The 14,371-nt window shown below is 47.7% G+C and overlaps 1 protein-coding gene across 1 annotated transcript; it reads left to right on the top strand.

The window, feature by feature from the left end:
* Positions 1-573: 573 nt before the first annotated feature.
* LOC134413967 (olfactory receptor 14J1-like) lies at positions 574-1,399 on the top strand. Its single transcript, XM_063147981.1, has one exon. It carries the CDS (start codon positions 656-658, stop codon positions 1,241-1,243), a length of 588 nt encoding a protein of 195 aa, XP_063004051.1. The 5' UTR covers positions 574-655; the 3' UTR covers positions 1,244-1,399.
* Positions 1,400-14,371: the final 12,972 nt, after the last annotated feature.

Raw genomic sequence — 14,371 nt, 5'->3', positions numbered from 1 at the left:
TTGCCAAGGGAACTGGGAGTGTCCTTGGCACAAGGGGGTGCTGAGACCTTGCCAAGAGACCTTTAGAGAGGGTGAGACACTCAGGGATCCCTCTGCTCTGGGCAGGGTCTGGTTTATCCCAGGGTGACCCGGGAGTGTGACTGTTCTCTGATTGCAGCCAAAGGTTCTCCCCAGAGCAGGAAGGGGGGTGAGTGAGTCCCAGCTGTAGGGACTGTCTACAGGGAATGGACCAGATTTGGCTCCAAGCAGCCTCTCCTGACTTTTCACTGTCCTTTCTCTGTGAACAGGTCCCCATCTGCAGCCCCAGCAAATGTCCAACAGCAGCTCCATCAGGCACTTCCTCCTGCTGGCATTGGCAGACACGCGGCAGCTGCAGCTCCTGCACTTCTGCCTCTTGCTGGGCATCTCCCTGGCTGCCCTCCTGGGCAACGGCCTCATCATCAGCGCTGTAGCCTGCAGCCACCACCTGCACACGTCCATGTTCTTCTTCCTGCTCAACCTGGCCCTCAGCGACCTGGGCTCCATCTGCACCACTGTCCCCAAAGCCATGCACAATTCCCTTTGGGACACCAGGAACATCTCCTACACAGGATGTGCTGCACAGGTCTTTTTCTTTCTGTTCTTCATTTCATCAGAGCTTTTCCTCCTGACCATCATGTGCTATGACCGCTACGTGTCCATCTGCAAACCCCTGCACTATGGGACTCTCCTGGGCAGCAGAGCTTGTGCCCACATGGCAGCAGCCACCTGGGCCAGTGTCTTTCTCTATTCACTGATGCACACAGCCAATACATTTTCCCTTCCCCTGTGCCATGGCAACACCCTGGGCCAGTTCTTCTGTGAAATCCCACAGATCCTCAAGATCTCCTGCTCCAAAACTTATATCAGGGAATTTGGCCTCATTGCAGTTAGTACTTGTTTAGCCTTTGGCTGTTTTGTGTTCATTGTTTTCTCCTATGTGCAGATCTTCAGGGCTGTGCTGAGGATGCCCTCTGAGCAGGGACGGCACAAAGCCTTTTCCACCTGCCTCCCTCATCTGGCCGTGCTCTCCCTGTTCATCAGCACTGCAGCATTTGCACATCTGAAGCCCCCGTCCATGTCCTCCCCATCCCTGGATCTGGCCCTGTCAGTTCTGTACTCGGTGGTTACTCCAGCCCTGAACCCACTCATCTACAGCCTGAAGAACCAGGAGCTCAAGGCTGCAGTGTGGAGACTGATCACTGGATGCTTTCAGGAACATTAAACTGGTAGTCAATTTCTGCCAATCACTTCTACTATAAGACATCTTTCATACTTCTTGTTGCTTTGGTTGTGGTTTGTTCTTATTTCCTTTGTATTAGTTTTTCATATTGTCCCCAAAGAAATGTCATTGTTTTTGCCATTTCTCATTTTGTTTCTCTCCATCTTCCCTGTGGCCAAAGACTGTGTCAATGAGGGGCTGCACTCTTGGTGGCTTTAAATGAAATAAAGGATCTCCCAGCAAAGGTTTTTCCAGAGATGCCCTTGTGTTCCCTTCTCTGGAGCTGCAGCAGCAATGTCTCTGTGCAGAGCTGGGGGCAGATCAGTGTTGGCACAGCAGCTCTGCTCCAGCTGGCCACACCATCCCTGAGCCAGGCCAGGAGCCATTGGCCTTCTTGGCCACCTGGGCACCCTACTGCCTCATGTCCAGCCTGCTGTCCATCAGTCCCTTCAGGTCCCTTTCTGCCTGGCTGCTCTCCAGCCACTCTGTCCCCAGCCTGTAGTGCTGCAGGGGTTGTTGTAGCCAAAGTGCAGGACCTGGCACTTGGACTTGTTAAACCTCACCTTGTTTGATTCGTCCTCTGGATCCACCTGTCCAGGTCACTGTGCAGAGCTCTCCCATGCTCCCACAGAATTAACACTCACACCCAGCTTGGTGTCATCTGCAAAGATGTCCTTGGTTCCATGGGGCCTCTCATTGTCACAATGGCCTCCTTGTTACACCAGGCCCTGCATTGTCACACTGGTCTCCTTTGTTCCATGAGGCCATGCAGAGCAACAATGGTCTCCTTGGTTCCATAGGGCCCCAATATTTGACAATGGACTCCTTGGTTCCATGGGGCTTCACAGTGTCACAATGTTCTTGTTGGTGCCACAGTGTCACAGTGGCCCCTTGGTTCCATGGGGCCCCAGGGTGTCACAATGGCCCCATGGTCACATGAGGTCCCACACTGTCACCATGGTCCCTGTGGCCCCAGAAGTCCCCTCAGTGTCGCAATGGACTCCTTGTTTCCACAAGGGCACACAGGTCACAGTGTTCTTCCAGATCCCTTGAGTCCCCATCGTGTCACAGTGGCCCCTTGGCTACACAGGATCCTGCAGTGTCACAATGTCCCCTTGGTTCCATGAGGCCCCACAGTGTCACAATGGCCCCTTGGCTCCTCTCGGCCCCGGAGTCTCCCAATGGTCTCCTTGGTTTTGCAGTGTCAAAATGGTGAAACCCCTTGGTTACACGAGGCCCTGCAGTGTCACAATGGTCTCTGTGGTTCCAAGAAGACCCCCAGTGTCACAGTGCACTCTCTGGTTCCATTTGGCCCCAGAGCACAACAATGGACCCCTGGTTCTACGGGGCTGCATAGTGTCACCATGGTCCAATTAGTTCCACAAGGCCCTGCAGTGTCACAATGGCCCCAGAGTATCCCAATCATCAGAGAATGACAGAATCAAATAGGCCGGAAAAAACCTTTTGGATCATCAAGTCCAACCAATGTCCTAACACTGCCTTGTCACCCTGACCATGCCACTAAGTGCCACTGGAGAGGGGCAGTGACTCTGCCATCTCCTCCCTGGCCAGACCACTCCAGTTCCCATTCACCCTGTTTTGCAGAGAAAAGAAGAAACCTCACAACTTTATAAAAGTTGTAAAGCCCGGTATGCCTTTATTACAACGCGTGCCGGATGCAAGCCTCCCCAAAAGGCATGCGTACCCCTGAAGACCTCAGGTCTCCTTTTATCCCCCTTCCAAATGCATATGCATACAGTTTCACAATAGGTTCATACATATTCATTCCGCGTGACGTTTATCGCCAGTCTTCCTTTATCAAAGGAATTCCTAGGTCGGGGGCAAATTGACCTTGTGGTCATTTCTGTTTTTCTTTCTCTGTCGTCTTGCTGTATCCGGCATCCGACTTTTCCTTCAGCTTTGGCCTCACAGACTTTTCACCTCTCCTAGACACTTCACCTAATTCAGAATGGATCTCTACTCTGTCTCATTCCCCTCTTTCCTAGGAAATAAGTAAATTCTTTTACCTAATGAAAACCCTCATGACAATAAGTGTCTTTTAATGCTCCACCATGTACGTTTGATAAAGAGGTTAATACAGCTATTCGTTGTAGTATTCTCCAGTCCCAAATTAACAATATAATAGATAATCCTAAACTTATCCCAACTAATAGTAGTAAAACTACAATGGGGTGGCACAACTTATTAAAGATTCCATTTGCAATTGGTGACCACCCAAAGATCACATCCCACCAGTGATGATCCATATTTTGTTTTATTCTTTGTAGAACTCTGGTTATCTCCTTTGTATCATGTTGGACAGTAATCAAGATTTTCTTTCCACTTTCTTGTATTTCCCTTAAGATCTCCAATAGGCCTTGGTGCTTAATTAATTGTTTTACTAATGTAGGGTTCATCCCTATAGGGGTAGGTGGTAGTCTGTGATACATCATGTAGTTAGCTTTAATCAGCTGGTGGGATGTCACTGGGGCCAAGTACGAAAAATCACACCCGATAATCTTAACAAAATTAAAAATACAGAAATTAGAATGATTTCTACTAGACAGAATAAAACCATTGCTATCAATTTTTACAGCAGCACAGGAGCACAGGCAGCTCTCAGACATATACACCCTTTTCCAGTATATACAGTTTTCTGGTCAGTGACTGGATGAATTTCAAAGTGACAAATACTCTGTTCAGTGTCCAAACACACATCCTGAGCATTATTAGTATTGCTTTCACAAATGAGTCACATCTGTTCTCTAGTAATGCAGGATTCTAAGTTTACTGTCTTCCACTTTTCATTCATCTTTCATGCCCACACTTTATGTTCTGAAGGGTATTGTTTTTTCATGGTTAATCCTAGGACAACGATGGGATGGATAACATAAACAGTGGCATTAGGTATGGTAAGCACAAAGGCAGTGGCCACATTAGAAACAGGATCATAGGTGAAATTCACCATAGTCCACCAGGATTGAAACTTCCTTTCAAAATCAATTGCATTATCCCACACAATTTTCCGAATTTCAGCTGGAAAATTACCTTCACCCCCTTCCCGTATGATCAGAGCTGCTGTTGCTTGCATCTATAACTGTGCTTGTATACAACTGAAAGCTAAAGACACATTATCTTGAACTGTACTAAGTGCTTCTACTATTAACTTGTGGTCTTGGTCCCCAGCCTTTTCATGATTCCTTGCTTTTGCAGTACTTTGAAATCTGCCACTGACTAGTTCCTAATGCCAATAGAGATTACCATAAAGGCTGCTTCAATTTTGTTAGGCTACCTGCTGCAGTGGCCAGTCTATTCATCAGTATTTCTGAATCATTCCATTTAAAACTCCTAATCGTGTCCCTAATATGCCAGTTAGATGTTTGTTATAGGGAACAGGAACTGCTTTCTGTCCATGACCATCCCTGCCACAGGGATGTGCTGGGCTCACACTGCAAATTCAGGCACACTTCACAAGTGTATCTGACAGAGGTTTAGGTCATACTTGAAGCAGATGTTTGTTGTGAAATGTAGAGACCTCAGAGAATCTAACCTCTCCTTCCCCCTCCAAAGCACCTGATTTCCCAGATGTGTGGCAAGCAGGAATGTCTCTCCTGGTCTACAAAACTTCACCCACCTTGCCCCTAGCTAAGATCAAGCTGTGGACTGTGTTCAGGGCAGGTCCAAGCCTCAAGTAAATAATGAAGAGGAAATCTGAGAGAAGAGCCTAAATTCATTGCAGTGCCTCAGAAGAAACTGGGATCAGGTTTCTGCTACTTGAAACACTCAGCACAAAAGTGATGCTCAAAATCCTACAGCCTGCTGCTGAGCTCTGAGGGGGGGTCTCTCTCTACCTCTTTTAAGCAGAATCCAACTGCCTCAGACTGGGACAATCACTGATCCAAATCTCAGTAGGAAAAGGGATAGCTATAAGTAAAGAAAATCACCTTCCTTTCTTGGGTTAATTTACCACCTGCAGTTCAGTACCCTTTACCAGCCATCGCCTGGGTGTTCAGCCAACCAGCTTAGAAAATGACTTAAGGAAACTGATTTCTTGGTGTTCCTGGTTTTAGGCACCAGGAGAGCTGGCTTCTTCCTTTCTTGTTCTGCTCCTGAGATATGCCTGTTTTTGCAACCATGTTGTCCAGCCCTCAAAGGAAGTTTTTAGGAAGGATGGGCAGGGTGGTTGGATTTTTGAGATGTTAATTTTCATTATCAACTCTACACCTTTGAGAGACCATTCTGTGTTGAATAATAGCTGTTGTTCACTCGCATTCTTTACTACGTAGGGGCCTATTTCATACACTTTGGGTTCAAGTTTGAGTAGAGTCTGAACTAGTATGGGTTGTATAAGGCCCTGCTGTGGTAAAAGGTGCAGTGTCTGCTTTGAATTTAAATGAAAGTCTGATAGCAACTCGAGCTCAAAGGCAGGTCACTTCTACAGGCTGTATCAAGGTGAAATTACACCAACAGTCTGATTCACTTAGGTTGCCACAGACTTCTGGTGTTCATATACACCAGGGGAGGTTCAGACACTAATTACATCTGGTCTCTCATAAGCCCTCCTATTGATGACCCAGCACTTTACTTTGATTTCTTCTCCTCTGATTCCTTGAAGTGTCCACAGTTCCTGTTCCTGCTATTCTTGCTCTTCATATACCTGATTCTCGTGGATTACTACAGTAGATACGTTTAAATCTTTTATCTCAGAAGGTTTTCTCATGGATCTAGTATACTGATTAAACGCCTGGGACCAAGGCCATTCAGCATTGCTTTGGGTAGAGGTACTTTCTAGTTCTAAAACTTCAGTTATAATTACATACAAAACAATTCTGTACACAAAGTATGAGCTACTCCCGACTGCAATATACTCATTTTGCCCGAGTAAGTTTTAGTCTCAGTTCATTGTCTCCTGGTATCACTCCTGAAGGGGCTTCTGGGCCTTCTTCACCCAAGAGTGATGGATCCAGGCATTCTGCTCCTTGATTTTGATTGCAGTGAAGGTGGTGAGAAGTACTTGCAGTGGTCTCTCCCACTGTGGTTCCGAAGTCTTCTCTGTAAGAGACTTAACATATACATCATCCCCAGGCTATCTAACTCCCTGCTCCAAGTTCCAGCCACATGTTTCTCAATTACTCTGAGCTGTTTGCTTAATGCCACCATGTAGGTGGATATTCTGGACATTCCCTTTGTATTCTATATGGTCTTCTATAAGGCATTCCAAAAGGATTCAGCATTCCTTTAGCTGAAGGTTTAATTTGAATTTGCAATAGTGCTAGTGGAAGAGCTTGGGCTAGGGTAGATTAACTTCTTGCCCCAGTCTTATGATTTGCTGCTTAATCAAATGATTCATTCTCTCCACCTGGCCGCTTGATTGGGGGTGGTATGGGGTGTGAAGTTCCTGATCTATGCCCAGATGGCTACTAATCTGTTGCACTATTTTGGAAATGAAATGTGATTCTTTATCTGAGGATATCGTGGCTGGAACTCTGAAGCGTGGTATTATTTCTTGTAAAAATAATCTGGTCACCTCTTGAGCTTTGACAGTTCTGGTGGGGAATGTTTCTGGCCACCCTGAAAATGTATCTATCAATACCAGTAAATACTGATACCCCCCCTTTCCTTGGGAGTTCTGAAAAGTTAATTTGCCACTGCTGTACAGGCCCATGGCCTCTCCCAGTCTGACCGAGTTTTGGCCTGGGGGGTATTTTGGGGTTAGTCTGGAGGCAAGGATCACATTGTCGGCTCACCTGAGTGATAGTGGCATATAAATTCCTGACAACGATACAACGATTCTTTCAATCAGATGTGTGTTCTAGAAAGCCTGTGGAAATTACTGCTTCAAAGTCAACACTTCATTTCAATGCACTCTGTATCACTCACAGCCTTGGTCATTTTGAGAAAGGAGCCACACTCTATAAAAGGCTTTTAAGTAGTTAGGCCCTAGTGTGTTTTCTAGTGCTCTTCCTTCACTAGTAACCACAAAAATGGGAAGGGATTACTACATCTCTTTCAATGGTAGCCCACTCTTTGCAGTTGTACGTCTCTTTTGATTAGTATTATTGTATTATGGCTTACCTTCGAGGAAAATCTGTACCTCACCCTTTGCTGCTTTCTGTGCCTCTCCATCCGCCAGCTCATTCCTTTCCTCCAATTTTAAGCTCACTCTCTGGTGTGCCTTAATAGGCTTTTTCAGGTAGCTGAACAGCTTCCAGCAGTTGGATTGTCTCTTCTTTCCCTGTGAGGTCAGCAGTCCCCTCTCCTTCCAGATGGCTCCATGTGCATGTATGACTCCAAATGCATACCTTGAGTCTGTGAAGATGGCTATTCTCCTCCCTTTTGCCCTTTCCAGGGCATGGGTCAGGGCAATTATCTCAGCCTTCTGTGCAGAGGTCCCTGTTGGTAAGGGTCCAGACTCGATTACCATTTTGCAGGTGGTCACTGCATACCTAGCATGTCGCTTCCCATTGGCAACATAGCTGCTCCCGTCAGTGAACCAGGTCTCTGCATCATCCAGAGGAGTGTCCTTTAAGTCTGGGCTGCTGGAGTAGGTAGCTTCAATGGTCTCTAGGCAACTATGGTGTACTGCTTCTCCTTGATTTCCGCTGAGAAAGGAATCTGGGTTGACAATATTAGTCACCACGATCTCTACATCATCTTGCTCTACCATGATGGCCTGGTATTTCAGAAACCTCTGCGGTGAGAACCAGTGGCCACCCTTTACTTCCAGTACTGTGGACACTGTATGGGACACTAGCACCGTCATTTTTTGTCCCAGGGTAAACTTGCATGCCTCTTGAATATTCAGCACAACTGCTGCTACAGCTCTGAGGCAACCTGGCCAGCCCTTGGCTGTTGCATCTACTTGCTTATAGAAGTAAGCAACTCCCTTTCAGTAAGGGTCCAAGTCCTGAGCCAATATTCCCTGGGCAATTCCTTGCGTGGAAAAACAGAAAGAATGGTTTACTTACATCTGGAAGTTTCAGAGCTGGAGCCGACATGAGGGCACTCTCTAGCTGGCGAAAGGCCCGTGTGGTGTCTTTTGTCCACTGGAGATCTCTGTTTCCATTGGCAATAAGAGCATAGAGGGGTCTGGCAAACAGTCCATAATTATAAACCCACAGCTGGCACCACTCTGCCATGCCTAAGAAGGTTCGGAGTTCTTTCGTTGTCTGGAGTTTTGGGGTTTGGCATATGGCTTCCCTGCCTTAAAGTCTGCTGCTCCGCACTCACTCCTTACCCCAGGTAGATTACCTTCTGTTTCACTACCTGTGCCTTTTTCTTTGAGACTCTGCATCCTTGGAGTGCTAGGAAATTCAAAAGGCTTACCGTCCAGGCTTGTCGTGCTTCCCTCATCCGAGTGGCTACTAGAAGATCGTCCACGTACTGCAACAGCCTCCTTTCCTCTTGTGGAGCTTCCTGGGACTCTGGGTCTTTGCAAGCTGTTCTCCAATCGGAGTGGGGAATTTTGAAGCCTTCAGGCACATGGACTAGGTGAGCTGTGTTTGAATGCAAAAATTTTCTGGCTGGCTTCGTTGATAGGGAGGCAAAAGAAGGCATCTCTTAGGCCTAAAACCGTGAACCAGGTTAGCTTAGGTGCGAAACAAGTTAGTAAGGTATATGGATTTGCTACCACAGGGTATAAATTCTGTGTCATCTTATTAACAGTCCTTAATCCAGTAGTATCAGTTATTGGGCTGATTCCTTCCTTATCTTCCTTTTGAGGGTACTACTCAGTTCTCACTAGTTGTGTTCTTTCCTTAAGCTTGATTACCATGGGGGGCATCTTTCATTCTCCCTGGTACGGCAGAGGCCCATACCCTTGAAAACATTTACTTATTCTAATATCTCCTTACAAATGTCTTTAATTTTGGTGTCTGTTAATGTTAAGCCTAACCTCTTTATATCATTTGCCTCCAGAGTAACCTTTCTCATTTGAGAATGTTTAGCAAATTGAGCGAATTGTACAAAAGCTTTTAGGTACACATAGTACACGTTACTTTAAAGGTTTGCACAAGTATGCCTTCTCAGACTGGCCAGTTGTTCAGTTGTTCCCCACACTACAACATAAACATTCTCCACAGGTACTAAAGCTTTATTTAAAACTGAATATATGGCCCTTGTATCAACTAAAATTCTTCCCTTTTGGGGAAGTCATCTTTATCCTCCCTCCCTTACCTTGGGACCGTAACAAATCCTATGTATTCATTTTGCGAACTGTGATTGCTTTGCATTTCAGCATGATAATCTTTGTTTGACTTCATACATTGCTATCTTATGCTGTATGCTGAACAAAACGTTTGATTTGCTTTCTCTTTGCCTTGTTCTCCTTTTCAAGGGCCAAGACCAGAGACTTTTCAACTCTCCTAGACACTTCACCTAATTCAGAATGGATCTCTACTCTGTCTCAACCCTTTCTGTGAAGAACATCTTCCAATTGTCCAGCCTGAACCTCCCCTGGTGCAGCTTAGGGCTGTGTCTTCTTGTCCTGCCCTCCAGCAGATCCACACTCACTCTCAGCTTGGTGCCATCTGCAATTTGTGAATGGTGGACTCGATCCCCTCAGCCAGATCACCAGTGAAGATATTAAACAGGACTGGGCTCAGCACAGATGCCTGAGGACAGCACCAGTGCCTGGACACCAGCTGGGTGCAGCACCATCCCCACCAGTATCTGGGCCCAGCCTCCAGCCAGCTCTTAAATCTCCCAGAGAGGAGGGAACCTGCCCAAGCCATGGGCTGCAGCTTTTCCAGGGAATGCTATCAGAGACAGTGTCAAAGGCTTTACTGAATTCCAGGCACACAACATCCACAGCCTTTCCCACATCCACAGGTGGGTCACCTGGTCATAAAAGGAGACCAGGTTGGTCAGGCAGGACCTGCAGCCCCTAAATCCAAGCTGGCTGGCTCTGATCCCTCAGCCATCTTGTGGGTGCCCTGTGATGGCACTCAAGGTGATCTGTTCTATAAGCTTGCCAGGCACCCAGGCCAGGCTGACAGGCCTGGAGTTGCCCAGCTCCTCCTTCCAGCCCTTCTTGGGGATGGGCTCACACTGGCACCTCCAGTCCTCTGGGACCTCCCTGGTGAGCCAGGACTGATGGTAAATGATGGAGAGCAGCATGGGGAGCTCCTCTCACAGCTCCCTCATCCCCTAGGATGGATCCCATCTGATCCCAAACACCTGTGAGCATCTGAGTGCTCCCTGTGCCCATCTACCAGCTAAGGAAAACCTGTCCTAATATTGAAAATTGCAATAAACAAGGCGCTAAGTGGTTCAGCCTCATTATATATATATATATATATATATATATATATATATATATATATATATGCATATAGTTACTCTATTCTCCACTGCGTCCAATAAAGAGTAGAGGTTCTCCTTCTCCCTCCTTTTGCTATTAATTTTTTTTACAGAAGCCACCAGATTAAGCTCTAATTTATCTTTCGCTTCTCAACTTTTCTTTCTGTATAACTTTATAACATCCTTAAACACTTCCTAAGTTGCTGGTCCCTTTTATCCCTTAATTCCCACAAAAAATCCATGGGAAACCAGGCCAGTCATATACCTTTCTAGCTCATTGTTTGCCATACTGGGACAGGCTGCTCCTTCCCCCTTAAGATTACTTTCTTGAAATGTGTCCATCCTTCCTGGCCCTTTTGTTTTTAAGTGCTGTTTCCCTTCAAAAATCAGGACCTGATTTGATACTCCCCAAATCTGCATCCTAAACAGGCCAAAGTCTGCCCTTCCTAATTCCAGTGTAGAAGTTTTGTTGCTGCCCCTCCTTCTTTCACAGAACATTGAAAACATGATTATTGCATGGTCACTGTGCCCCAGGCAGCCTCCGAGCCCCACATCTGCCACCATCCCTTCTCTGTGAACAGCAGCAGACAGAGCTGTCCTTAGCAGTGGGAGTGCTACCAAAAATTCAGTAAAACAGAAAACTCCTTAACCCCAATGTAGCATTAAGCAGCAGCATTCTTTATTCAGCTGGATTCACAGAGGACAGCTCCTCCCAAAGCCCTGCAGGTTGAGAGCAGGAAAGTTTCTGTTTATATTCTGTATTTTGCACACATATTCATTGATTGTCCTGGACTAAACACACGTATGATAATCATTTCTCCAAAATCATTAACATATTTCCCCTCCCCTTTACCCATGCATTGTTCTGTCCTGGGGTCTCTCTGGTGGTCCCTGGTGGTCATGGACCCCAATGTTCCTGTGGGCCTGGCTAAGCTGGCAGGACACTGAGGCTGCTGAACTTCAAGTTCCCCTTCTCACACAATGGGTATTGTGTGGTTTCCACAGGCTTGGGGTTGTGGAGAACAAGCCCCAGGCATCAGCTCACCTGGTGTAGGCAATTTATCATCTGGTAACATGAGGTCACAGAGTGGGCTATGACATCACAGAATGGGTTATGTGAGGTCATCAAAAAGCCATTATAGACTGCCTCTGTGACATCACAGAGCAGGCTGTGACATCACAGGGCAGGTGTCTGACACTCCAAAGCAGACTATGACATCACAGAGTTGGCTGTGACATCCCAGAGGGGCTGTGTGACATCCCAGCAGGGCTGTGTCAGGTCACTGGGTTGGTCACTCTGCCCCAGCTCCCCCTCACAGTTTCTCCCAACAAGTCCAATGCTGTTCATGCCCAACAGGGTCCCTGTTGCCCGGGATCCCCCCAGCCCACCTGGAGCCACAGCCTCCACCAAGGATGTTCCACAGGATCCACCCCAGAGCCTGACAGGGGACAAGGGGCCAGGGATGTGTGACCAGCACCACAAGGATGTGGATTATCCAGGTCACTGTGGCCTGGTTTGGGTTCCCAGGGCAGGAAAGATGTCTGGCAGCTGGAGCAGGGTCTGGGAAGGGCCTCCAAGGTGGGGCTGGAGCCCCTGGGCTGTGAGCAGAGGCTGAGGGAGCTGGGCTGGTCCAGCCTGGAGCAGGGAAGGCTGAGGGGCTCCTCACCCCAGCCTGGCAGTGCCAGCGAGGAGGGGATGGATGGAGAACACAGAGCCAGGCCCTTCACAGGTTCTCCCACAGGGCTGGTGGGAGACAAAAGCCAAGGGGTTGGAGGGGAAAGAGGGGAGATCAGCCAGGGCATGAGGAGATGAAATGAGTCAGGCTGGTTTCAGCATTTCCTCAACACCAAGAGCAGCCTGACCTCCCTTCTTCATCCACCACTGACAACTTTGCAAATCAGGAATTGTTGGAGCTATTTTGCACCCACTCCAGGATGAGCATCCTGATACAAGAACCTAATTGTGTTTATATCTATCACAGAACCATGAATGTCTAAATTACTTTTAGTATGGAAATCACCTGTGGATGGTGCACTCATCAGACACTGCTGGGACATTGCACATAGCTTAGAGAAGAGCGTGATTGTTATTAAATTAGGTCCTGTTCAACTGTGGTCCATTGGCCATGAAGAGAAACTTTCTGTGCCTCTGAGTCTCACCAGTTCCTGACCCCCAAAGGACACAAACCTGATCAATTGTGGTTCCCATTCCTGTGGTGGTACTTGGACCTCCCTCCATCCCCAGAGCAGAGCTCCCTTGCCCCAAAAAGTCCTTGGCAGTGCAGGGATGAAGGAAACAGGACAGGCTGTGGGGATCAGGGGCAGGGCACAGCCAGGAATTTGGAGTGGTTATGAGCCCAGGGCAGGACCCGGCCCTTGGCCTTGGTGAACCTCATCCCATTGTCCTGGGCCCATGGCTCCAGCCTGTCCAGATCCCTCTGCAGAGCTTCCTGCCCTCTAGTACAGCCACACTCCCACCTAGCTTGGGCTCACCTGGGAACTGACTGAGGGTGCCCTCGATGGCCTCATCCAGATCAGCAATAAAGAGATTTCACTGACCTGGCCCCAATTCTGAGCCCTGGGGATACCTCTGGATGTGACTCCATTCCTCATCTGCTCTGAGTGCCAGGGGAGGGATGAGGGAACAGGTGGGGAGGGGGTAGGGACAAAGTGTGATTGATTGTCAGCCATGAAGGGTCTTGATTTTCAAATCTGTTCAAACTGCATTAGTGTTGTGGTGTGCTGTATTGTCCCATTTTGGCCTTCCAGGTCACTTTCCCAGGTGTGCCTATACTCTCTCCCTTCCCCCTTGCCCCCATACTGAGTGAGTCCTGTCACTCAGACTTAACATTCCAGCAAGGCGTCGTGTGGTTGGTCAAGTTCAAAGGATGCCCCTCAGGCCCAGGGGTCATTGGCCTGTCTGGGTGTCATCTTCCCCTGAGACCCTGCCCCTCTCACCTGGTTGGTGGCTCACCTGTACCTCCCCTCCCCCTGTCCCTGAGCTTAAAAAGGTCATGAGACCATGCGGCCTTGTTCTGTTGGAGCAGCTCCTCATGTTCAGACCTCTGTAACCATGGAATAAACCTCTGGACATTAAACCCTCCAGCAGAATCTTCTCCTTTTTCTCTTCACCATCGCCTGAAGCTAATCCTCCTGAGGTAACGGGGTTCCTAACAAGCCTGGACTTGTTCAGTGCACAGCTGCAACCACCAGCAAGCCAAGGTATCTCTGGGGTGATACACCGCAGTTGCTGCCTTTGGCCCAGCAGCGAGGGTCAGACTGGCCCAGGCACAATCTAACTGATAATATTGGGAGCCTATTTTTTCCCAATACATTAGAAGGTTCAGAGGATTAACATCAATTTGACGTTACAGTTATCACTCTATAAATCAGAAAAGAAAACAGGACAAAACAATTATTTCTTCATTTTTTTCGATGTTTCAATAAACTTCAGAAATCTGTCTAATTAACCACAGAGGAATTTAAAACTTAGAATTATTCCCAGGGACTTTTCTTGTTTGGGTGTTTTTGCACAAATGTTTATGAGCTTTTCTCATGGAATTCCTGAACTGAATGAAGAGGTCCAGAAAGAAGAGACCTCTGGAGTAAGTAAATTCATCAGCAACTTCCAAATGGCTGAGGATCCATCCCCATCAGAGCAGCAATGAACAGAAAGGGGCACAGCTTTGTAGCTGCCCCAGCTCTGGGATGGGTACTGGACCTGGAGCAGGAGCAGCTCTTGAGGGCCCCAAGGCCGGGGCTCTTGTGCTGCCCTGGGCAGGTGGGATGGCAACAGGGGCTGCAGAGCTCTCAGCACCTCAGCCCAGAGCT

This window comes from Melospiza melodia, unplaced genomic scaffold (assembly GCF_035770615.1).
Source record: "Melospiza melodia melodia isolate bMelMel2 unplaced genomic scaffold, bMelMel2.pri scaffold_62, whole genome shotgun sequence".
Lineage (NCBI taxonomy): Eukaryota > Metazoa > Chordata > Aves > Passeriformes > Passerellidae > Melospiza > Melospiza melodia.
Note: the sequence above shows the minus strand (reverse complement) of the source record. Positions and strands in the feature narration are given on the sequence as shown.